At 63.0% G+C, this 24,360-nt stretch overlaps 2 protein-coding genes across 9 annotated transcripts in view; both read left to right on the top strand.

Annotated features, from left to right (window-relative positions):
- PIP5K1C (phosphatidylinositol-4-phosphate 5-kinase type 1 gamma) overlaps window positions 1-8,734 on the top strand; it is a 37,964-nt gene extending 29,230 nt beyond the window's left edge. For 3 of the 8 annotated variants that reach the window (XM_036234104.1, XM_036234109.1, XM_036234102.1), the window contains 3 exons: window positions 471-575; window positions 1,923-2,046; window positions 3,409-4,011. In XM_036234104.1, the coding sequence (XP_036089997.1) occupies window positions 471-575; window positions 1,923-2,046; window positions 3,409-3,582 (403 nt within the window). In that variant the 3' untranslated portion in view covers window positions 3,583-4,011. Of the gene's footprint in view, window positions 1-470; window positions 576-1,922; window positions 2,047-3,408; window positions 4,012-5,491; window positions 5,576-5,845 lie in introns of those variants that run through there. The other 5 variants (XM_036234105.1, XM_036234103.1, XM_036234107.1 and 2 more) reach the window with 3 other exon arrangements.
- A 1,282-nt stretch (window positions 8,735-10,016) lies between these two features.
- On the top strand, window positions 10,017-23,690 carry CACTIN (cactin, spliceosome C complex subunit). The gene is made up of 10 exons (XM_016163535.2): window positions 10,017-10,237; window positions 12,355-12,832; window positions 15,419-15,514; window positions 15,957-16,102; window positions 16,783-16,945; window positions 17,040-17,154; window positions 20,176-20,368; window positions 21,074-21,196; window positions 21,302-21,591; window positions 22,146-23,690. The coding sequence occupies exons 1-10, from the start codon at window positions 10,065-10,067 to the stop codon at window positions 22,634-22,636; spliced, it is 2,268 nt and encodes a 755-aa protein (XP_016019021.2). The 5' UTR covers window positions 10,017-10,064; the 3' UTR covers window positions 22,637-23,690.
- Window positions 23,691-24,360: the final 670 nt, after the last annotated feature.

Raw genomic sequence — 24,360 nt, forward strand, 5'->3', positions numbered from 1 at the left:
CCCACTGTGAGCATGTGGGACTGTGCCCTTGGCGGACACTTGGGTTGTTCTGTTGTTTGATATTGTCACACCACTGCAGTGACTAGGGGTTGCCTTCTGCAATTGGTTTTTTTGGGAGATAATTCCTGCTGGTTGAAAACGAAGTCGTGGTACAAGCGTGTTCGGTGGGAAGTACTTCTCCCTTCGTCCAGCTGCCCGCGGACAGCAGTGGCCTTTCCGCCTGGCTGTGGGAAGGTGTGACCCACCTACCTCAGAGGCCTTGGCTTCTGGGGGCTCCCTGAATCCCGCCCGTCCCTAATCCAGGTCCCCACTCACTCGTTCTGCCCCTGCTGGTGCCACAGTCAACAGGATGGCCCCAGGAAAAGACCAGTCGCTGCCCCTCACGTCCCCCAGAGGGACCAGGGGCGAGCTGGCCGGGCAAGCGCGGCGGGCGCTCCGGAGGGCTGAGCGGGGCTTCCCGTCGCCTCTAGGCCCCAGGAGGAAGTGCACGCAGAAGAGGACCTGCAGCAGATCACGGTGCAGGTGGAGCCCGCGTGCAGCGTGGAGATAGTGGTCCCCAGGGAGGAGGACGAGGGGTGAGTGGTCACCTAGTCTGCTTATCAGTCATCTGGTTCCTGTGCTCACGTCTGCTGCAATCCCGCTAGCCAAGCGTGGTCACGTGACAGCCGGCCGCAAGGCAGGCTGGGAACTATAGTCTGCATTCTGGGGAGCAGGAGCTGAGAATGGGGCTTCAGTCATTGGGGTGTTGGGAACCTCAGATTCACTCGCAGAGCTGCACGTGATACTCTCCACTTCTGGGCGCTTAAAGATTTTTTTTTCACCCTTTTAGTACTTACTTCTAATTTTATTAGGTTTTAGATTAAAGAAAGTGGCCTGAAAAAATCTGTGCTAATTTTTTTTAGCACACAAAGTCTTTCTGGCGAAGAGCCACAGTCGTTTTTCACATCTGTGGGCGTGAGAGGGAAATGTGTATTCTCCTTGGGCATGGGGAGTCCCCCATGGGGAGGTCCCTGGCGGGATGGGGAGCCCCCGTGGGGATGGAGAGGTGCCTGGTGGGGTAGGGCGTCCCCTGTGAGCCTGCACTGTCCAAGGTACTGATGGCTCCATTCAGTTTATGTCCTTGCTTGTTTCTCATCTGTTTGGTTAATTCTACAACTTAGGATTCCATTCTGTTTCCGAAGGCCTTGCTAAGCGTGCCTGGCACACGTTCCCAGGCTGCGCTTGGCCATGAAGAGTCTGTTTTACACACACGTGTGTGCGCATGCTCACACTCACCTATCTCTGCCACCGCCCACTTTTGTGCCGATAACCCGAGCTTTGCAGTGTGACACGTGTCTCGGTCTTTGCCCAGAGAAACAACCAAACCTCAAACGTGACGGGGGAGCAACTTCGCCACAGTGAGAGGTGCTCCGTCACCCCAGAGCTTGTCGTTTTATTCACGAAACAAAAATCCGTGGCTGTCACAGAGCCACCGGCCGAGGCCTGGGCATGAGCCTCACCGTCTCTCTGAGCCTCGGTCCCCCTCTGTGGCGTGGGACAGCGGCACCCCCCCCCGAGGGGCGTCGGTGGCTTCACCGACACAAGGCTCTCGAGTGGGCCCAGCACAGAGAGGCAGTGCTGTGTCCCCACTTTACAGATGAGGAAACCGAGGCTCAGGGAAGGACTGTGCGCTCTGTGGTCGCACAGTGAGTGAGCGGGGAGGCCAGGATGGCGCGTGTGCCTGAGGGGTCGCGGGGAGCGGCCCAAGTAGCTGGCATCACCTGGGCCCCAGCAGTAGAGGGGGGTTCGCTTTTGTTTGGCTTCCTGAGACTCTCGTCTCTGTGGCCATACATTGATGAGGCCAGAGGGGGCCGGCGGGGGTGGGGGGAAGGCTGGGGCTGCCTGGAGCCCCGCCCCAGGACTCCTGTGTCTCCCGCCCGCAGGGCGGAGGCTTCCCCGGCCTGTGCTTCGGCTGCCGTTGGAGAAGTGGAAACCACCAGCCAGGCCTCGGAGCCCGCCAGCCAGGCCTCGGACGAGGAGGACGCGCCTGCTGCCGACCTCTACTTTGTAAGTCACCCGGGCCTGACTCCTCTTGCGGGGTCCTGACCAGACACACGCTCACGCGGCACAGACCCTCCTGCTGACACATCGCACACACGAGTACACGTGCTCACACACATGCGGACACTCACAGATGTCGCACCTTCGCACTTGGAAGGCTTGCACACACTGGCACGTGCTCACGTACTCGGCACTTGTGCTCGCCTCAGCATGCACACATTCTTGCACACTCACACTCCCATGCATGCTCTCAGACGTGTACACGCTCATATGGTGTGTGACTGCCCTGCCCAGCGCCACCCAGGCCCGACCATTCCAAGGTCAGGGGACGTGGAAGGCCCCGACCCTCCTCTGCAGGCCGTGTGGCTGCCCCACCGTCGAGCACAAGCCAAGGCCCGCCGTGCCGCCCCGTCCCCCTAGGAAACATCTAAGTCCTCAGGAGCTCAGCCCCACTGGACCCCCAGGTCCTTGGGCAGTGCCGGGCAGGCCAGGTTGGCTGGAAATGCAGGGGGTCCTTTCCTGTTGCGCGGTGGGTGTGGCCGGTGGGTTCCGTTCTCCGGGGGCCAGGGGCCTGCAGCAAGAGGCAGGTGAGCCGCATGCAGCCACCTTCACTGGCCACGGAGACATGCTGCTGCTGGACAAGGCAGGGTCCATCAGAGCGGGAAGGGCCCTGTCCTCGGGCCCGGGGTTTCTCCCGGCGCCAGAGGCTGCCTGCCCTCCTGTGTCTCCCACAGGTGGATGGGCTGGACGAGCCAGGAGCCTGGGTGAGCTGGGTGCTGGGCGGCCAGGGATCCTGCCAGGTTCAGTCCAGGGACCCCGACAGTGGGTCAGGGGTCAAATGGCCCCAGTTGCACAGGAGGGCCAGACGCCGCAGCCCAGGTGCCACCCCATTCCCAGACCTTCATCTGCCTCTGCCCCGTGGGGATTGTGAGCTGGGGCCTGCCCACCACCCTGGTCCTGGCGCCGGCCGCCAAGCCCCCAGGCCTCGGGGCCGTTCGGGCGAGCCTGCCCCTCCACGGCGACCACCCGCTGTCCTGAGCCTGTGCTGCCGGGCCGCGGGTCCCCACCGGGCCCAGAGCCGGCAAACCCCGTGCGTCCGGCCGCCCGCCGTCGTCGCCCCGTTCCTGGGGGCTTGGTTTAGGTTCTGTCCTCGGAGTCAGTGTGCGAGGCGGCCATGCCACACGCGCCGCAGAGAAGGCAGCGGCCACGGTGGGACCCCGCCACCCCAGACCCGCCTCCCGCTCGGCCGCCAGCGCACCACCCCGGCACCTCCCCCCCCCCCCCCGCCCTGCCTGGCCTGAGCTCCCGGGGTTCCTGTCGCCTCATCCTGTCCTCTCTTTGCCTCCTCCGCCCGCCCGGCCCGCCCAGTTCACGGATGGGAGGTACTGGATTTACTCCCCCCGGCATCGCCGACTGCGGGCCGTGACGCTGAGCTCCTCGGGGACTGTAAGTGACCGCAGCAGGCCTCCAGGGAGCCCAGCCCCCGCCCCGCCACCTGGGACAGGCGGGTGCCTCAGGGCCTGGCCGTCCGTCTTCCTCTGAGAAGGGACCTGGGGAGAATGATCGCGGCGGCCGAGGGCAGCTGGGCAGGTCACCATGCCGTGTGTCCCGCAGTGCGGTTACTTCATCCCCCGGGGGGTGGGCCTCAGCGGCCCGCAGGTGCGCTGCCCAGGCCGAAGGGGCCTGGCCATGGCGGGGTCTGCATCTGACCCCTGGCCCCAGGCTACCTCTGCCCCTCATCCCAGCCCTCCCGGGCCAAGGACCAGTTGGGCAGGCACTTCTCACTCATTCAGACTTTGCTGCTAACGGCTCCCCAAGGGGCATGTGCCCCTCTCATGGGGATGGTCACACAGGTCAGTGAGGGACTGCAAGGCTGGGTTGTTAGCTGCAGGAGAGAGAAGCTGCTGTCTACCCACTTCAGAGATGGAGCGGCTGAGGCCTGGGCTCCCCGGGGAGCCCATGGGAGCACATGGTTGATTGCCTCAGCCGCTCCCATGGGCTCTACATCCAGACCCCCAGGCGGCCGTGCGTAGTAAGCACTCGTCCCCTCGGCATGCTTGGGATGCCACGCGGATGTCACGCAGTGACGGCCCCATCAGTGCTGTCATTGTCATGACTCATAAACGAGGAGCCCAGAGAGAGCAAGCGACCCGCCCAAAGCCACACAGCACGGACTGCAGGCCCGGCGAGGCGCTGAGCTGAGGCAGGAGTTCCCGCTCTCTGAGGGCGGCCCTTGGAGGCTCGCCCCCGGCCCCAGCAGGGCCCTCTGCAGGTCACTGCGTGCTGGGCACTGCCGAGCCACCCCGAGGAGTGGAAACCATGTCCCCGGGCCCCTCGCCACCCTCTGTCTTCCCAAGGTGGTCTACGATCCAGCAGCTGGAGCCCCCGGGGCAGCAGGTTGCACAGGGTCTTGGAGAGGGTTAACCCAGACTTCGAAAGACGTGTGGGGTGTGCAGAGGAAGAGGAAAGGGCTCCTTGGCAGGGGTGCAGCGGAAACAGAAGCGTGGGGGCTGGGTGGGAGGAGAGGACAGCTGGACCGGCAGCGGGAGGGACCCGCAGGCCAGCCCGTGGGAGGACGTGCCTTCAGCTGACTTAGCGGGGTCGCTGCCAGTTTCTGGGTCTCTTCCTCCTCCAGGCCCAGCTCGCTGCAGGGCTTGAACAGGCACAGGTGGGCGGAAGCAGCAGGTGGGCCCTGGCAGACACTGAGGGCAGAAGGTTCGGGTCTCGTGGCTTTTGTCTGTGGCTGTGATGGGTTTAGGGGCCCTGGGACACCCGGGCGGACATGGTCAGGCAGGTGCCTGCTCAGGCCTGTTGCTCCCAGCCGAAACCAAGCGGGACAGACGCCCTCAGGCCAGAGAGCGGGGCCTCCGGGAGAGAGGAGGAGGCACGGCGGCCACGGAGCCCTGACGGGGTCTCAGGGCCCAGAGAAGGTCTCAGGGTGGCAGCAGACCTGGCAGGGATGTGTGACTTGCCCCACAGCCGGACACAGTAGGGACCCCTCCCCAGACAGCTGGAAGAAGACCAGCTTCCCGCCACCACCAGCCTGCACCCCCTGGAGCCCATGTGGCAGGCAGGATCCAAGATGGGGGTGCTGCTGGCCCCAGACGGGGCTCCGGCTCCACGGGGGGCAGAGGAGGCAGAGCACACCGAGCCCCGCCTCCCTCCTTCCCCTCCTGCTGCGCCTGGCCACCTGCTGCCCTCGCCCCTCACCGCTTCCTGCTGCCCTCCCCACCGCTGCAGCCACTCAGCACCCCCACCCCGGCCCGGGCCCCCCAGGCTGGGGACAGGCCCCTGCCAGGGAGAGGGCAGCGGGCCGCGCTGCCTGCTCGGCGTCCCGGTCGGCGTCCGCCTCTTTTATTTCTGTGTCTTCCTTCCTCCTCTCCCTCTCTCGTGCCGCCTCGCGCCCTGCTCTTCTGCGCCCTCCTGCACGTGCCACCTGCCCGCCCTCCAGCCCGCCGACGAGAGGAGCTGGGTGTACTCCCCGCTCCACTATAGCACGCAGGCCCCCCCAGCCTCCGACGGCGAGAGCGACACAGTAAGTGTGCCCACGGCCCGCCAGCCCGGCCCTGCAGACGCCCCGAGGACAGATGGGGAGACGCCGTCTGGGGCGGGAGGGCAGGCCCGGCCCCCCCCGCGGGGTGGCCCACGGGGAGTCTTCGGGCCTGCGCCCAGCCCTCACAGCACTCAGGGTCCCGGGCCCGGGGCATTAGCCGTGGGGCCAGGCGCTGCCGTGGAGGCTCTGGCGGGGAGAGGGCTGGCTGGCCCCTGCCCGTCGCACCCTCACCCACCCTCTTGCCTTCCGCAGTAATCGCCGTGCGGTCACCCACCCTGAGCGCGGCGCCCGCTGCCACCCTGGCCACTTCCTGGAGGCGCCGCCCGCCCAGCTCGGCCCGGGACACGGGAGGCGCCGCCCGGCCGCGCTGGACCTCGCATGCCCACGCCCTCCCCTGACGGTCGCTGGTGCTCCGGTGGGCGGCAGAGTGACGGCCCCAGCGCCGTCGACGACCTGCGCCTTCAATACTGTGAACCTTCCTGAGTGTCCAATCATGTCTTTATTTTGGGTCCTTCCTCTTTGCACAGAGAGCAGCTCACGTGTGCTTTTTTAGAAAAAGAAAATGGAAAAAAAAAAAAAACGCAGTGGAGAAAGCAGCGGCTCCTTCCCGCGCACTTTCTGGTTCTTCGCTGTGCTCGCATGTGTCCTGCTGAGGGGATGAGGCCCGCTGGCTCTGGGGACCTGCACCCCAGCCACCCCAGCCCGCCTCCCTCCATCGTGGACGGAGCGGCTCAGAGGGAAGGGCCCCCGGCTCCCCACACCTGCAGCCGCTCTGGGCTCAGGCTTTTGGGCCATGCACCAGACACCTGTCCTCGTGCGAGGCTGACCAGTGGCCTGGGGGCGGCTCTCCACCTTGCTGACCCCTCGTCTCTCGCTGTCTGTTTCCCAGCCCCCGCCCCACTGGCCCCGCCTCCCAGGCAATGACCCGAATGCGGACACCCCTCTCAGCAGAGCTCAGGGCTATGGCCATCTTTCTCCTCCACAAGGACCCCTCAGTGTTGAGAAGACAGGGCCCAAATAATGGGGGACCCCCGCTTCAAAGCAGGCTTTCTCAAAAACGTCTGACTCTGACGGCAGGTGTCCAGTCCTTCAGACACGGGACTCCCAGCCCACCATGGGCAGGCCACACGGCCCGGAGGGACAGGCCCTGTCCAGGCAACGCTCCCCCGGCTGGGACCGGCTGCCTCTTCTGCTGTTAAATGACGGTGATGCCCATGCCGGTTACAGGACAGGGAAGAAGATCATGACAGACTTTCTTTGATTTGTCACCTTCAGCAGGGCAGCCACTCCTGGTCCCAGAGCCCCACAGAGCCACTGCCAGGGGACCCTGCTGTGTCCGGAGGGGACTGCCGGAGCCGGCAGCTTCACAGGGGCTCTCCCACCCTCACAGACTCGCTCCCGCCTCCTGAGAGCCGGAATGTCGGTGAGGCCGCCCGCTGCCTGCTCTGCAGACCCCAGCAGTTCAGCCCCCCGAGGGAGGACCTGGGAGCCAGCTCAGAGTGGACGCCGTACCTCCTGGAGGACTTTTCCCCCAGCCCTGACCCCCTGGTGAAGCCCAGGACAGCCGGAGAGCCACCCGTCCAGGGATCGCACTTTCCGAGTCCGTCGCAAGCCGCACACGCTATGGCTCCTTCCTGGGACGCGGCCGGCTCCCTCCTCGTCCCTGCTCGCACGGCCTGCCGGAAGGAATCTGTCGGCCTGGCTGTTGTCAGCTCCTCTTTGGAGAGCCAGGCTGTGCCCTGGGGGCCCTCCCCTCACTGTCAGCACGGGAGCAGCACCCCAGTTCTGAGCAGGGTCTCTGGGGACACTCCACGCGGCCTAGGGAAGGAGACCCTCAAAGCAGCCATTGGAACGAGCCTGCGGGTGTCCCCAGTGAGAGGCAAGACAGCGTCCTCGTCCTCCTGCCTGGCGAGTAAACACACCTGGAATTCAGACGACTGCAGGCACCCTGGCCACGTGCCACAAGTCACCGGTCAGCCCCTGACCTATCCCACCAGGGGGCAGGCAGGCTGCAAAGACAGAGCTCTGAAGGTATGTTTTGGACCTCAAGGATTAATGGGGACAGCTGTGTCACTCAAATGCCAGCGTAGGGATTTCTACTCAGGCCCCCAGAGGCCAGAGATATCGTGAGCCTCAGTAGGGATGACCAGAGCAGCAGGCAGCTTTGGAGCAGTGGGCACTGTGTCCAGGGCACCCTTGGCCACCTGGCGCGGTAGCAGCGAGGAGGGGGGCCACCCGCATGGCCCCGGCAGGTCCTCAGTCCCCGCTGGGCCCCTCAGGCTCTCCAGGGTGAATCACGGAACAAGTGCGCCAGGCAGATGCTGAAGGAGAAATTCGCAAACCTCCTGGATGTGACGTTTCTGTTTTTGTGTTAAGTCACGAAGACCCCTTTGGAGACCCAGTTTGTGTTGCAGTCTTTGTGCCCTTTCAGAGAGTGGTCACCTCAATGCTGAAGTGGCCCCAGGACCATTGCCAGCGTGAGGCACTTGTTTATTTTTTTCCAGGGGGGCGGGGGTGGGAGGCAAGACCTTATTTATGATGTATAGTGGACTCATGGCCTTCCCCAAACCCCCGGCCAAGAAGGCCCTGGACCCACCCAGCTGTCACCCTGTCCCCCCAGGATGGAAATCTGTAAATTGCCCCATTTCCCTCCTGGCTCATCTCTGATGGCCGCTATCACTGAAAACGTGGATAGCGTCTGACTTGCTGTACTGTAAAAACAAAAGGCATTTCCTGAGACTGACAAGGTGGACTCTTCCGCGAGTCCCCTGCCAGCCTCCTCTCACCCGTCCCCCTCCACCACCTGGCTCAGTGCAATACTCCCGTCCCTGGTGGGGTCCCTTGCCATGGTACTGTTGCCGCAGCCCCTCGGTCCCCACCCCAACCTCGTTTTTATGGCCGAACTGATTTCGAAACAATGAAAACTGCAAACCTTGTGTGTCTTAATTCTCACCGGGAGGTCCCGAGTGCTCAGCCCCCGAGGTCTGGTGTGTGACAATCTGGAGCGCAGCCTCCTGTGGGCGCCTCTATAACCGTGCAGCCACTGCTGGCCCCATAACACTTGTATGCAGACCTGGACCCCATCCCCACTCCTCCCTTTTTACGTTGGAGAGATCTCTAATAAATCGGGTAATAAACTCAGCCTCCTCTTTGCCTGTCTTTGCTTCTCTGGTCTGGTTAGGAGTTCGAGGCCCGGCTTCACACGAAAACAAAATGAAACCTTCATGAGACTTAAAAGTGAAAACAGGACCCAAATGCCTTAATAGCCACGGCCTCCTTTGGGTTCTAGTTCAGCATGAGAAGCTTTTAAAAGCTTCTGACCTCAGTGCGGCCCAACTCAAAGGGACAAACACTCCCCAAAGTTTGTATTCTGCCAAGTGTGGCTCAAATTGAGTAATGCATGGACCCCTTTTAAGGGGAAAATATTTCCTCCAGACTCCCAAGTTTAGAAACCCTGTGTTTCTGAAAGTCAGATCTTGACCCTTGGCAACCCAGTTGTAATCACAGATGGAGATGCAGAACGGCAGGGCTCTCTTATAATGGTCTGGGCGGAGCTTCCTTTGAACAAAGATTAATACCCAGAGACGCTCACGAAGGCATCTGCATTCAGAAGATCCCTGGGCCAGGTCCGGTTCACAGGTAGGGCCATCCCATCCCTGGGACGGCTCATATCCCACGATAAGCAGGGTTGACATCAGGGTGTGAGGAGATGGTGTTCGTTGAAAGACTCCCTCTGCCCCCCACCCCAACTCCGCGCCTTGGCACCAAGCGGAAGCAGGGCGTATAAAGCCAGCATCCAGCACTAGGGGGAACAAAGCTCCATCGCTGCTCTACTCTGCGTCTTCGAGGTCAGGGGAGGCGAGTGTTAAAATGACTTTCTCTCTCTGAGCCTCAGTTTCGCCATCTATGAAATGGGTTGATGGGGAACTCAGGGAATCATGCAAGTTAAAAAAAAAAAAAAAAGCTTAACCCCTGAAATACTTATGCTTGAACCTACCATCTCAATCTCAGGGCTTCCCCGCTCACACCGGCCGCCCCTCGGCCCCGCCTCGGTCCCGCCCAGGCCCCAGGCCCCGCCCCTTTCCCCGCCCATGCTGTCCCCGCCTCTTCCTTGGCCCCTCCTCCTCAGGCCCCGCCCCTCTCGCAGTTCCTGGTTCGTCCTTGCTCCGCCCACGGCCACTCGGATCTCCTGAGGCACGAGGACCCATATGGCGCTGCCCTTGGAACTGCCTGAAAGGGGATCCCCAACCCTAGGGACCACGGTCCGGCTTGGAGTCCATCATGCGGCCCACGTCTGCAGGACGCGGGGGGTTACGGGACGCCCGAGCCCCCGCGGGGCGGGGAGGCGGGCTGGGTTCCCAGCTCCCGGCTCAGGCGCGGATGGGACAGGCCGGCGCGCGCCACGGCCGACGAAGGCCCCCGGCGCAGGCCCCGGATATTCGTGTCGGCGCCGTCGCCACCGTCCCAGCCGATGGGTCGCGGCACACGCTCGCGCTCGCGGTCGGCGGGTCGCAAGGGCCACAGACAGCGGAGCCGGAGCCGAAGCCGGAGCCGGAGTCGGAGCGGGAGCCATGGGCGGCGAAGCCGCCGGCGCCGGGATGACGAGGGGCGGCGCAGGCGAAGGCGGCGGAGCCGGGAGCGCAGGTGCGGACTCGACTCCTGCCTTCGGGGAGCTGGGAGACCCCCGACTTAGTCAGGGAGGGCTTCCTGGAAAAGGGGGCGCCAGGCCGCGAAAGGAAAGCGAGAGCACTCCGAGCGGGGCACCTGGTAGTTGGACGGACAGCGAGGCGGAGGGGAGTAGGAGAGGAGGTGGGAGGGGTGGCGGCAGACCAGGTCGTGTAGTGTTCTGTACGGTGGCGAAGGGTTCGGCCATTATTCGGAAGGACATGAGTCGACTGACGTTGCAGAACTTCCTCTGGCTTTTGCGTGGAAAAGCGGTAGGCGCAAGTGACACCAGGGAGGAGACGGATGTTACAGTTGTCCAAGGCAACAGACGGTGGTGGCCTACACGACAGGGAGGCTGTAGGGGAGGCACAGTGGGAGAGTGGGTCGATTCGAGTGAGATTTCAGGAAGTAGAGGTGACAACACTTGTTATTGGAGGCGCGTGTAAGAGGGAAGAACTGTTGAGTACAGGCGGCTGGACTCAGTTGACTCTTAGGACCTGGGTCTCAGCTTCCCCATGGCCACAGTCCTTTTCTTATGGAGAGGGTGCACTTGGCCAGCACAAAGGAACCAGCACCGTGATGGGGACTGATTCCCAGACCTGGGTCCCAGTGCTGGCTCAGTGCTGGGTCCCACGGCCGACAAACAGGCTGTGATGCTCAAGCCAGTCTCTGTGCCACTGTGACCCAAGTTGCCTCATCTGTGTCCTCAAGATTTCATCGGGCCTCTCCAGAGGTGCATTGTCTCCCATCCCTCCAGCCTGTTCACATCGTGGCCAGAGCATCTAGTCAGACACAGCTACTTGCCCTGGAGGCTGAGAAGGTGGCTTTTTCTTTTGAGTCTGGTAAGATTGTTGCCATCCAGGAATTTCAGGAAGATACTAAGTAGCAGAACAGAAATAATGAAGAGGTGGTTTAAACTAGGGCTTAACCAACTGTAGCCAGTGACCAGGAATAGTTTTTACATTTTGAAACAAAAAGAAAAAAAGAACCAAAAGAATTTTTTATAATGTGTAGCAATTATACGAACTTCAACTTTTGGTGTCCACAAATAAAATTGTATTTGAACACAGCCACACACACCTATTTGTTTACGTACTGGTCGTCCACAGCGGCTTTTGCACTGTAGTGGGAGAGCTGTTTTTTTCACAGAAAAAGTTTGCTGACCCAGGATTAAAGCCCCAGTGTTGACATTTTAGCTTTGGCTCACATATAACAATATCGTCATCTTTGTACTTTTTTATTTGCTGTTTTCTAGCATTTGAATTATTCACAAGGATCAGCTACCCTGGATGTGTAATTAACATTTATGAAAATTTGATCAATTTTGTAGTTCATGTTCAAGAGATCCAAAATAATTGATTTTCATAGCTTAGATTTTTTGACTTGAGCTTAACAGGTGGAACATTTAACAAACTACAGACAGATTTGGTTGGTCTTCTCCACATTCAAAAGTCTCCAGACACCGAAGAATCCATCCCCAGGGGCTCTCTCTTTCCCTTCTTTGCTCCCAGTGCCCTTACCTGGCTCTTTATCGCGGTGGGTTTTACTCTCGTTCACTCCTGCCCATGCTGTAGGACCAGTTGAAACACCGCCTTCCCTTGTAAGCCCTCGTTTGACGCCTTGGACAGGTCAGCTTCTCTGGTTCACAGCGCATAGCTCCTGCACCAGCCTGCCCCAGCACACCTCCCTGCCCTCAGCCCCGCCCCTTGCTGTCTCTGTTCCAGCCACACGGGCCTCCTCACTGTTCTTCAAACAAGTCAAGTAAATTCCTGCCCCAGGGCCTTTGCTCTTGCTATGCCCCGTGCCTGGATCACCCTCCCTCCAGATCGCCCCATAGCTCCCTTCTCCACTGCCTCGGGGAGACTCTGACTCTCTCTCCCCTAATGCCACGTCACTATTCTTTGTGGCTCAAAGCACTATCTAGTACCGCACTGTGTTTCCTTGTTGATGTGAGCCCCACTAAGGCAGGGACTATCACTGGTTTGGTCACTGCTGTACCCCCAGAACTTAGAGCAGGACCTGGCACAAAGCAGACACTCACTAAGCGTCTGACCAACCAGCTGGCAGCAAGCAGTTCTTTGTGATTCCGACCTCAGGTCCGATTCGGAGGAGAGCCAGTGGCAGCGGCGGAGGCGGCAGAGCCGGAGCCCCCGACCACCCCGATGGCGCTCCCGGGACCGTTCCTCTCAGTCCGACTCGGGGAATGAGCAGCAGCGGGGCCAGTGGGCCCATCGGGCCCGCCGGCGGTGGACACGCTCTTGGTCCCCAGGCTCCTCCACGTCCAGCTCGGCGTCAGCAGACCCCTCCCAGAACTCGCGAGAGGTGGCCGAGGCCCTGAGCCAGCAGAGCTTGCAGGAGCGGCTGCGGCTGCGTGAGGAGCGGAAGCAGCAGGAAGAGCTGATGAAGGCCTTCGAGACGCCCGAGGAGAAGCGGGCGCGGCGGCTGGCGAAGAAGGAGGCCAAGGAGCGGAAGAAGCGGGAGAAGATGGGCTGGGGCGAAGAGTACATGGGCTACACCAACACGGACAACCCCTTCGGCGACAACAACCTCCTGGGCACCTTCATCTGGAACAAGGTGAGCCCGTCTCAGCTGCGCAGCACCTGCCGCTTGGTCTTCGTTTGTGCCCTTCGCAGATCCTTCCTGCCTTTCTCTTCGTTTCCGTTTCATGTGCTTTCTATAATCTTGGTTTCAAGAGACATTCAGCACTCAGGGCACACGTTTGCAGACTGCACTTTGCCACAAAGAGTTTATCTTACACGCACATGCACACACACACCACTTCAGGCTCGCTTTGCCCCCTGACCAGCCTAAGGTCAGCGTGACTGGAAAACGGGTTCTCAGCGGCACACACCCAGGGCGGGGTCCCACAGTTAGAGATGCTCCGTAGAGATGCTCCTTCTGCTCAGACTGCCATCTTCCTTGAGATGGAAATCACACTTCGATCACTTGCGCACCGCCATGGCCTTGGGCACGCGGAAGAAAACAGCAGAATTTCTCTTGCAGTTCTGGAGGCTGGAAGTCTGAAATTGGGGTGTCGGGAGGGCTGCGCTTCCTCTGGGGACCCTGGGGGAGGGTCCTTCCTGCCTTCCTGCCTGTCCAGCTTCTGATGGTGCCGACAACCTGAGCTCGGGGCTGCATCTCTCCAGCCTTTGCCTCCGTTGGCACATGGCCGTCTTTTCTCTCTGTCTGTCTGAATGTCCTCCCTGTAAGGACACCGTCGTTGGATTCGGGCCAAGCTTAATCTCATGTGACCTCATTTAGTCAGTGCTATCTGCAGAGACCCTATTTCCCTCCACGAGTTCTGGGTGTTGTTACATGGTCGTAACTTTTAGGGGACAGAGTGCAACCCGACACGGCGTCTGTCGGCAGTGGGGGAGGCTGAAGGCAGGCGGGCAGTCGGAGGCCGGGGCATCTGCTGCTCGTCGCACACTCCAGGCTCGCTTTCTTGCCTTTGTCTAGAGCACACCCAGCCCGCTCACCTCGGGGCCTTTGCATTCACAAGCCCCTCCCATCCCCCATGGCTGGCTTTTTCTCCTTCAGATCTCAGCTGATGTCTTCCCCCTTCTGACAGGCACTTCTGTCCCCTTGGTCCACGCGGGCCCTCTGGTGTTCTTCATCAGGGCCCTGCCTCTCTTCCCAGCACTTTACAAATGCGTATCGCATGCTGGCCGGGCGCCAGGTACCGCGTGGGCCCCGGCACGCACCCACGAGCGAGAGAGACAGACCCCTGCTGTGAGGGCCAGCAGTCTCGAGGGGTGGGCAGACCGTAAACGCATTAGTGAAGTCGAGATGGCGAGGAGAAGGCGCTTGGTGTCGGGTTGCGGCGCGGTCGCAGTTCTGTAAGCAGGCCCAAATGGTCGCCTCGCAAAGGGGAGACTGAGCACCCACCCACCTGACACCACGTTGGTCCTGCCAGACCGTGAGCCCCACAGGCAAGCCGATTCCGGGGCCTGGTGCACGGCGGGCGCTCCGGGAACGCGCGTGCATGAGCTTCCGTAGCTTGTGGTGTGTGCACACGCGCGTTCAGCCGTGTCCCTGACCAGCCTCAGGGAGTCACCGCACCAGAGGGCTTCATCGGCCCCCCACTGTGGTAAACTGGTGGGGGGCGGACCCCAGGTCGGCCTCTGAGGCCTCTCTAGTCCAGGGAGGGCACTAGACGGGCCAGCAGTGCGGGAGGCATCACGCATCTTGTCCCCGTCCTCGGGGCAGCGGGGCTGGCAGGGTGGGCAGTCGCGTCGAATGCTGGCAGGCGCTCGCCGCAGCCTCGTCAGTGCCGGGCCCCTGAGCTGCTGCCCGAGGTCACCCTTCTTGTGAACGGCGTGGCTGGGGCTTGAAGCAGCTCCCCACCCGTGCCTCCAGCTGTTGTTCTGTGCGGCCCTAGAGGTGGGAAATGCAGTCACCCATGATCGTGTGGCCGTGACCCCGGCCAGGCTGGGGAGGCCAAGGAGTAGCACGGGTGTCAAGCGGTGGCCCCGCGCCAGGAGGCGCGTTCTTCCAGGTACTGGGGGGTCCTTGAGCACGCCTCGGAGTCCAGGGGAGGTGACAGCCAGGGCATGAGGGCCTGGTGCCCAACTCAGGCCACAAGCGTGCGGTGATGTCAGAAGGTCTGAGGGGTCCCGGGCTCAGGTGAGGACACAGGGAAGAGCCTCTCACTGAGCTAATGGCTCTGCGAGGGTCTGTGAGCTCAGGACCATCACCGCCACTGTGGCGACCCTGGACAAGCGTGCCAGCAGTCTCCCTCTTGCTCAGTCGCCGTTTCTGTCCCCCTCGCCCCACCCCCAGGCAGCCGGGCTCTGAGCTGCTGAGGGCAAGGCCACCACGCAAACAGTGTGGCCAGGCTTCTGTGTGAGGAGAGCCATTGGGTCCCAACCGAGGCTCCCGTGAGCCCTGCGGAGAGGGCTGCGGCCTCTCTCGGGGCGCGTCTCACTCAGGGTAGAGGGGGCTGCGCAAGCTGGGGCACGTCGAGTCGGTTCTGTAGGCGTGGGGGGCCACATCTTCCAGTGGGAGGCGGTGAGGTGTGGCGGGGCCTCTCGCCAGCAAAGCAGATGCGGCGGCCTGGTCATCCCCCCAGCACGCTAGTGCGCCACATCTCCCTGCTGGGTGTCGCCGGGACGGGCGGCAGGGGGAGGCGGCCTCAGCAGGCGCGTGGTTGACTTGCAGGCCCTGGAGAAGAAGGGGATCAGCCACCTGGAGGAGAAGGAGCTGAAGGAGCGGAACAAGAGGATCCAGGAGGACAACCGGCTGGAGCTGCAGAAGGTGGGGCGCCCGGGCCGCCCTCACGCGGGCGGGAGGCCTTCCCTCGTTGGGCTCCAGGGCTGGTTCACCCCGGCTTGAACCAAACAGGCCCCGATTGGCTTAGGGGGGAAGTTCCAGGGAGCCTGACTGGATCCAGGGGCTCAGGCAGTGTCTCCAGCGAGCTGTTCCTCTCCACTTCGGTTCTGCCGGCCTCTGGGCTTCACTCCCAGGTGTTTCTCTCAGAGTAGAAATGGTCCCTCCAACTCCAGGCTGCTGGGTCTCCGGTAGAAAGAAGGTTTCTTCTGCCTGCGGTCCGTCCAAAACATCAGGCAGCCCTGGACCAATCCTGTGTCCAGGACTGGCGTGCTGCGGCCAAGCCTGGGTTATAGTCCCACCCCCGACTCCAGGGGACCCTTGTCGTCCAGCTGTCCTCCTTCATCCTGTCCTCCTCCTGCGCCCCCAGGTGAAGCAGCTGCGGCTGGAGCGAGAGCGAGAGAAGGCCATGCGTGAGCAGGAGCTGGAGATGCTGCAGCGGGAGAAGGAGGCCGAGCACTTCAAGACCTGGGAAGAGCAGGAGGACAATTTCCACCTCCAGCAGGCCAAGCTGCGGTGCGCGGGCGAGTAGGGGGCACTTCCAGCCTGCCCCTGGACCCACGCCCCTGGAGCCCGGGCCTGCCGCAGGGCCTTCGCACTTGCTGTTCGCGCTCCCTGGAACCCGCTGTCCCGGCTGCTGCCCTTTGCCCTTTGAGTCTCTGCCTGCCGCCTCCGCGGGAGGACCCTCCTCGACCCCCTCTCTGGCACCAACCCCGGCGCTGTGTGCACAGCTGTCACTGGTGCACCCCCCTGTCTCTTGCCCGCCGGCCGTGCCTGTCCCGGCCCAGGGTTCAGACCTGCCTAGTCTGGAGGCGCTCTCGGATCATACTGGGGTCGGCTTTGTGTTGCGTGTCCCCAAGGGCACAGCACTGAGGCTCCGCATCTGGTAGCCTGGGCCGCCCACCCCACCAGGAGGTGGTCCTCTGGCCCTCGGCCCCACCCTCTGGCTGTGCTCTCGCGGCTTCTTAGAGCCGAGAGCCGAGAGCCGAGCCCACACTCACTCTTGTCCCTGCCCCTGCCGGGGCCTCTCAGCCGGCTGACCCGGCCTGCCCCACCCGACGCCTCTTCCGAAAGGCTCCCTTACCAGCTCCCCTTCAGGCCACTCCTCGCCAGGCTCCCACGCCAGTATCCCCCGTGGGCAGGGTCAGGAGGGCGGGCACACCCTTGGCTCTGACACCACCGCTCTCTCCTTGCAGCTCCAAGATCCGCATCCGGGACGGGCGGGCTAAGCCTATCGACCTGTTGGCCAAGTACATCAGCGCCGAGGACGACGACCTGGCCGTGGAGATGCACGAGCCCTACACGTTCCTCAACGGCCTCACGGTGGCCGACATGGAGGACCTGCTGGAGGACATCCAGGTACTGCCCGCCCTGCTGCCACCCCACCAGCCCCACCAGGACATCATGTCCCCGGACGTCCCGTCACCCCACCCCTCTGCACCCCGGCCCCCAGGTGTACATGGAGCTCGAGCAGGGCAAGAACGTGGACTTCTGGCGCGACATGACCATCATCACGGAGGACGAGATCGCCAAGCTCCGCAAGCTGGAGGCCTCGGGCAAGGGGCCAGGTAACAGCGGGCTCCGCCCCCAGGCCAGTGACCAGAAAGACGCAGGGTGTGCTCTTGGGGATGCATGTTTGGGTCACTGGTTCCACGGGAAGCCTCAGCAGCTCTGCAGGCCTCAGTTTCCCCCTCTGGGCTCCCCACAGCTCTCCGGAGGCCCCCGAGAGCCACCAGGGGGCAGTGCCGGGCAGCAGGTCCTGGGCCTGGGGCTCTCCGCAGGGGGCAGGGCTTCCTATAGTGGGGGCTCAGCAGCTCAGGGTGCTGCGGGGCTGTTCTGTTCCGGCTGCAAGTTTCCTCCCGAGGCTCTGCATGGGGGAGGTGAGCTCCAGAGCTAGACTTCTCAAGCGCGGCACCGCGGGCACTGGGCCAGGTCACGCTTGTGGGTCGCCCTGAGCTCTGCGCCCCTGAGCAGTGTCCCCGCTCCCACCCACTCGATGCCGGGAGCACCCCCGTATGACAGGCAGCTGTCGCCAGACAGGGCCCAGTGCCCGCGGGGCAGAATCGTCCTGGTGGAGAAGCCCTGCCCTAAAAGCTCATGACCGGCTGCAGCAGGCCCCCCTGCGGTGTCGAGTCCCTGTCGCTAAGCTCCGTCTTTCATCGCCACTTCTGGAGGCCAAGGACACATGCCTTCTTTCCCCCTGGCCTGTGCGATGTGCGCTGCTCAGGTGTGGGTCAGAATGGTTTCCTTCCTCTTACAGAAACGATGAATATCCTGTACTTCTGTAAATGGAGTTTGGCTGCTCTATTCTCAGCAAGGCGCGCCCTGCAGTAGCTTCCGGAGACAGGAAGGGAAACTCTGTCATCGGAAATGTGTGTCCCAGAGTCCCTTTTGGTGGCCGTGGGGCTGAGTATAGAACTGTTGAGAAGGGCACTGCGGGCCGACGTGAAGAGTGTCCCTCACTAGCCTGACTCTGGGGGCAAATCCAGGCTGCCAAACAGCTCAGTGACTTCGGCTGGTCGGCTGCCTCCTGGGAGCCTAGCTGTCCCTTTTGTCACGTGAGGATGATAAAATTGTGCCAGGAGAACTGGGTGAAAAGGAATGGGTGAATAGTGTCAAACACTTGAAACAGCGCCTGTGCGTGTGACGGTGACGGTCCACCCCCAGTCCCAGCCTTCAGCTGAGCCTCGGAGGTGCTCAGACACGTCAGGAAGCCACCAGGCCGCCTTTCCCGTGTCCCCAGGCCCCGTCTCTGCCACCTCCCGAGGCTCCCTCTACTCATTCCGGTGAGGGAGTGCCCCTCTCTAGGCCTCTGCGTCTCCCTTTTTTTGGTTTGTGCCCTTGTCTTGGTGGGGCACATCCTGAAGAAACGCAGAAAGTTCTTCAACGTCCTGCCTGCTGGGAAATGCTGCTTTCCCTCTGGCTGGTGGCAGCGAGGCTGGGTATGTCCTTTAGAGGCAGAGACCCCAGGCCCCCTGGCTGAGGGGACATCCCTGCCCGCCTCCTGAGCCACTGGGCGCCAAGTGCCCAGCCCTCTCTAGCGGCCCTCCTCTGTCTGCCGATCCCCCTCACGTGCTACGGCGGCGGTTCTGAGTGGCTCCCGGTGCCCTTGGAGCCGAGCGCTATTTCTGCAGCATCTCCAGGAGAAGGGCGTGGAGGGCCCTGGGCCGCACCGTTCCTGGAGACCTGCCGGGCGCTGTCGTGTTCATTCTGCTGGGCCCCTTCCCACCTCGCTCCCTCCTTCCCTGCCACTGGGAAGTTCTGATTGTCCACAGCACGTGCAGGAGGAAGGGGGTGCCCAGACCCCCCTGCGCTCTCCCCAGTGGCCCCTCTTCCCACAGCGCTGTCTGCTGCCCTAGAGTGTTCTGCTCAGTGTGACGGACAGACTCTGTCCCCCGCACGGTCTAGCAGGCCCTGTCAGAGGCCCAGAGGCCGTTTGGCGGCATCCAGGCCAGGGACCCGGCTCCCTCTACACGTGCCCTGGCAGTGCCAGTGTCTGGGGGAGGCGCCAGCGGGTGGCTGAGTCGCGTGCTCTCACCAGTGGCTCCATCTGCGCGTGAGCACACGGCATGGCCCCACTTGGCCTGGTGTGTGAGTTGTCGCAGAATTTGGTTTTGGTCCTGCAATGTTTCTGCACCTGTCACAGATTGGGTCCAGGCTGCTGGCCTGTGGGTTGGCCACTGTGCCCAGTGTTGCCTGGGGCCACTCAGGTGCCCAGCAAGAGCCTGAGGCTCTAGATGCCAAGGTCTCAGGTTGGTTGGCTGCAGGGACTCGGGCCCCTCTCGACCCTGTCTGATCAGCTGTGACCATATGTCTGGTAGCACGGGTCCTTGAAACCCACTCTCTAGCACGGAGTGCAGGCTGGTCACCCACCCAGCAGCTGTGCGTGGTCTCTATCTGGACCCAGCCCTGTGCTGAGGGTACAGCAGCCAGAAGCCCAGGGAGGGCCTGCCCTAGAGAGAGCGACACAGGTGGGCAGCCAGGGGAGCAACCTGGGTGTCAGGGAGGCTGGGAACGGGAGAAGGGCCGTTCTCGCTGAGCGCCGAGCATGGGAGCTGCTGCTGGCGAGCAGCGCACGTGCAAAGGCCCTGGGGCGGGGCGGGGCGCCGTGAGGAGTGACGAGGCTCCTGTGCTCAAGCACAGAGTGTGAGGCAGCGTCGGCCCGTCCTCGGTGGCCTCTCAGTCTGGAGGAGACGGACATGTGCCTGCACCCCCAGCCTACGTCAGGTGCTGGAACAGACTTCCCTGCGGGACGGAGGGGCCCGCTCGTCTCAGCACGGGGTCAGGACTTCACGTGGCACTTGGGAAACCAGCAGCCCTCCTGCCGTGAACGCCCTCCACGCCAGGCAGAGCCCAGTGCTCACACCCATGGTCTCGTTGGGCCACAGGAGGGAAACCCGAGGCCCAGAGAGGGCAGGCCAGTTGCCCAAGGCCACACAGCTGGGACTAGCAGAGCGGCATCTGAATTCCAGCAGTCTGTCTGCCAGGGGAACCCTCCTGGCCCCTGCACGCCATGCGGGGCAGGCAGCAGTGGGCAGGTAGGTGGCCCCAGCCCCGGGTCATGTGCACACACACTCTCCCTTTTGCAGGCGAGCGGCGAGAGGGCGTCAACGCCTCGGTCAGCTCCGACGTGCAGTCCGTCTTCAAGGGGAAGACGTACAGCCAGCTGCAGGTCATCTTCCAGGGCATCGAGGGCAAGATTCGGGCTGGGGGCCCCAACCTGGACATGGGCTACTGGGAGAGCCTGCTGCAGCAGCTGCGTGCCCACATGGCGCGTGCCCGGTGAGTGGGTGTGCGCCTTGGTCACTCAACCGGGCACTGTCCTGTGCACACCTCATCCTTCTCAGGATCTTGCCCAGGGGACAGGAGCCATCTCCACCGGGTCCAATGGGCGGGACTGGCTATAAATAACAGTGGGGGCCACAGGCCAGGGCTCCAGCCAGGAGGCCCCCGCCGTGCTCCCGTGCCCCCCCCCCCATCTGGGGTTAGCGGCCCTGGGAGTTGGGCAGGGCCTCCCACAGCGGCCTTCCTGCTCTTTGGCCTGTCTGGTTTTTGTCTCCTGTGGGGTCAGCAGGCGTCACAGGAAGCTCTCAGGCTGCCTGTCCCTGCCTTCCGCCAGCCCTGTGTGCGGATACTCGGCCTGTAAACACGGCGCCTGTCTGCGCCGGCTGCATCCTCGCCTGGCTCTCCCTGCCTGCTCCGTGGCCAGGTCCACTCAGCCTGGCCATGAGGTCACACTGCCTGTGAATGTCCTGGTACAAGGACCAAGCCCTCCTGGCAAGGGGACAGTTCTCCAGGGTCTGTGACCCCGAATCCCCCATTTTCCTCATGGCCAAAGCCTTTAATCTGGACTGTCATACACTGGGCTGGGGTCCCAACTTGTGTACCCATTTAGCACTCTAAAAGGTGGGGGGTGGGGGTCATGAGGAAGCCCAAGGGGGGCAGGGCCCTCCCCCAGTTGGGGTGACCACCAGGCCTGCTTTCCAGGCTCCGCGAGCGGCACCAGGACGTGCTGCGGCAGAAGCTCTACAAGCTGAAGCAGGAGCAGGGTGTGGAGAGCGAGCCGCTGTTCCCCATCCTCAAGCAGGAGCCCCCGTCTCCTGGCCACAGGTGGGCCTAGCCCGGAAGTCCCCTTCCCCACTGGGGGGCCCACCCACCTTTGGAGGGCAGGGACAGCTGCAGGCCACCCGCCCAGCGCAGCCCTCTCTCCTGCAGCTTGGAGGCCGAGGACCCAGCGCCGACCCCGCCCGGGCCCTCCTCCGAGGGCGGCTCCCCCGAGCCTGAGGGGGACGGGGCCGCTCCAGCGGAAGGGGAGGCAGAGGCCGAGGGGGAGGCCGTGCTCATGGAGGAGGACCTGATACAGCAGAGCCTGGACGACTACGACGCCGGCAAGTACAGCCCCCGGCTGCTCTCCGCGCACGAGCTGCCGCTGGACGCGCACGTGCTGGAACCTGACGAGGACCTGCAGCGCCTGCATCTCTCCAGGCAGCAGCTCCAGGTCACCGGTGCGTACAGCGGTGGGCGCGGCCGTGGAGGGCGGGGCCAGCGTGAGGGGCGGGGCACACCGTGCCAGGGGTATGCGCGTAGTGGTGGGGAGGCGGGGCGGGGGTCAGCCCCCGGGTGCTGATGGGGGACTCATTTAACCATTCATTTGGGCACAGCGACCTGCTTCCTGAAGGACAGGGTGGTGGCGTTACTGCCCGTGTCCAGCCCTGCTGTGAGCTCATTCTGCTGCTCACCAGCGGGCGCCTCGGCCTCCTTGGGCCCATCATCCTGGGTCTGCAGAAGTGGCCTCAGAAAGGCCCTGGCCTGGGGTCCCCCTGCGGGTCTCTAATCTCCTGGCTGCCTAGCCACTCAGCGGGGGGTACATGGTGCCTGGTGCCCAAGGAGCACAGTGACCACAGACGGCCAGGGCAGGTGGCACGTGGAGGCTGGGGCCTCCCCTCCTGGCACCTTGCCCCTGGGCCCCAGCTCTTGTGAGTGGCCTGGTGGGCAGGACAGGTGGGGAGACTGAGGCTCAGTGGTGCCTCCGTCCCGGGGACGCCCACCCTGTCCGCAGGCGACGCAAGCGAGAGCGCGGAGGACATCTTCTTCCGGCGGGCCAAGGAGGGCATGGGCCAGGACGAGGCCCAGTTCAGCGTGGAGATGCCGCTGACCGGCAAGGCCTACCTGTGGGCCGACAAGTACCGGCCGCGCAAGCCGCGCTTCTTCAACCGCGTGCACACGGGCTTCGAGTGGAACAAGTACAACCAGACGCACTACGACTTCGACAACCCACCGCCCAAGATCGTGCAGGGCTACAAGTTCAACATCTTCTACCCCGACCTCATCGACAAGCGCTCCACGCCCGAGTACTTCCTGGAGGCCTGCCCCGACAACAAGGACTTCGCCACCCTGCGCTTCCACGCGGGGCCGCCCTACGAGGACATCGCCTTCAAGATCGTCAACCGCGAGTGGGAGTACTCGCACCGCCACGGCTTCCGCTGCCAGTTCGCCAACGGCATCTTCCAGCTCTGGTTCCACTTCAAGCGCTACCGCTACCGGCGGTGACGGCCGCCTGCTGGCGGCGGCGGGGGCGGCGGGGCCAGCAGCTTCCCCCGGCCCGTCCACAGCCCCCTCGGGCTGGGCCTGCCCCTCCCTGGCCCCACTTTCTCAGTGTGGACGCAGTGGAACTGCCTTGGAGAGCTGGGGGGATGACCAGGACAGGCTGGGCCAGGGTTCCGACGGGCAGGAGCGGTCGCTGGCGGTTCTTGGAGCCCTGGGGACCCAGCAGGTGCCGACCAAACTCGCCGTCCACATGGGCGGACTAGGCCCGAGCCCCACTCTGTGACAGGCCCTGCAGTGTGGGGCCTGGACACGGGGCGCAGGAAACCAGAGGCCAGCGTTGGCTGGCCCTGCGCTCGGCCGGTGGCTGCAGGACCCACGGCCCCGCTCCTCCGTCAGCCAGGCTCCCGTGGAGCCCACAGCAGCAGAGGCCGGAGCCTTGCCGTGCACTTTCCAGAGACCGTCAGAGGGGTTTCCAAGTCCCGCAGTCCCCCCACGTCACCCCTGGTGCTGGCCGTGGGGTCATTTACCCCCCAGGCGGGCGTGAAGGACATTGTCCACCATCAGATTCAGGAACCAAGGGCCACGGGGAACGTCCTCGCTCAGCTGCTAAGCGAAGAAGCCCCCGGAGCCCGGCCTCCGCTGTGCCCCCATCTCGCTGGTGTCCTCTCCGCTCGGGACAGCGGTGTTCTTCAAGGTCGCCTCCCAGCCACCACAGAGCCGCTTGCCTTGTCCCGTGTCTGACAGGGACAGTCACTCCCCTACGGCCAGATTGTCAGCAGAACCCCAGGCAGGCCGACCCCAGGAACATTTTAACAGTTTATTACAGATGCTTTCAGCCTCCAGTGGGAGGACAGGGCCCAGACCCAGACCCCGGAGCGTCACCTCCCGGCCCAGAGACAGCCCCACCCAATACTCAGTTTCATCTGGAAATATTTTAAGTTGTTTCCTAAAAAGGCTTTTTCAGGTGTTGGGGGGGAAATCTTGTTTATTTTCGTTTAAATTGTCAACTCAGGAGAGTGCATGGTTTTCTAATAAACGCTTTATTTTAGAATAATTTAGATTTTCGGGAATGCTGGAGAGCCCACAGTTACCACGCCCAGCCAGCCCCGTCGTGTCTCATGTAACCGTGACGCATTTGTCACAGCTAAGGCATGAAAACCCGGCCAAGAAGACCTTGTAAAACAATCACGGCACCTAAAAACAGTCGGCAGTGGTTCCTTAGGCTGCTGCTTTCCGCGAGCGGCCGCCATCTGCCTCCCATGAGCAGGGGCCCTCGTGCACGCTCACCTGGACCGCGGCTGCTCGAGTGCAGTAGCTGCTCGCCTCGGCCAGGGGCTTGCGCAAGTGCAGCTGGTCCAGGGCATCCCCTCTGTAGTGGGCCCTGCCGGCCCACCAGCCTGGAGCACAGGGCAGCACAGGGACATTGCTGTCCCTGCCGGGCCCTGGGCAGACACCACTGATCAGCCACTGGTCGCCAGGGCCGTTAGAATCCCCTGCGCATCCTCCAGGCAGCCAGCAGCCACTTCCCGTTAATCCAGGGCCTGCCCACCATGCACGTGCAGGACAGGCCCTGGGGGCCGGTTGTGCAGGGCATTCCCGGAGGGCACTTGTGCACCTCGAGGGCTGGGCTGGAAGGTTCTCACGGCATGGGCCCAGCCCAGACCTCACCATCCCTACAAGACAGGGCTTACACCCGCTTGAGGAAGCAGGCTCCCAGGGGCCCATGT

This window comes from Rousettus aegyptiacus, unplaced genomic scaffold (assembly GCF_014176215.1).
Source record: "Rousettus aegyptiacus isolate mRouAeg1 unplaced genomic scaffold, mRouAeg1.p scaffold_m13_p_16, whole genome shotgun sequence".
Taxonomy (NCBI): domain Eukaryota; kingdom Metazoa; phylum Chordata; class Mammalia; order Chiroptera; family Pteropodidae; genus Rousettus; species Rousettus aegyptiacus.

Excerpts from the sequence above, each read along its gene's own strand:
- CACTIN (XM_016163535.2), top strand. The coding sequence starts at position 10,065 with ATGGGTCGCGGCACACGCTCGCGCTCGCGGTCGGCGGGTCGCAAGGGC. Across the intron at positions 12,833-15,418 it reads GCACCTTCATCTGGAACAAG|GCCCTGGAGAAGAAGGGGAT; the intron begins GTGAGCCCGTCT and ends GTTGACTTGCAG. Across the intron at positions 21,592-22,145 it reads GCAGCAGCTCCAGGTCACCG|GCGACGCAAGCGAGAGCGCG; the intron begins GTGCGTACAGCG and ends CCCTGTCCGCAG.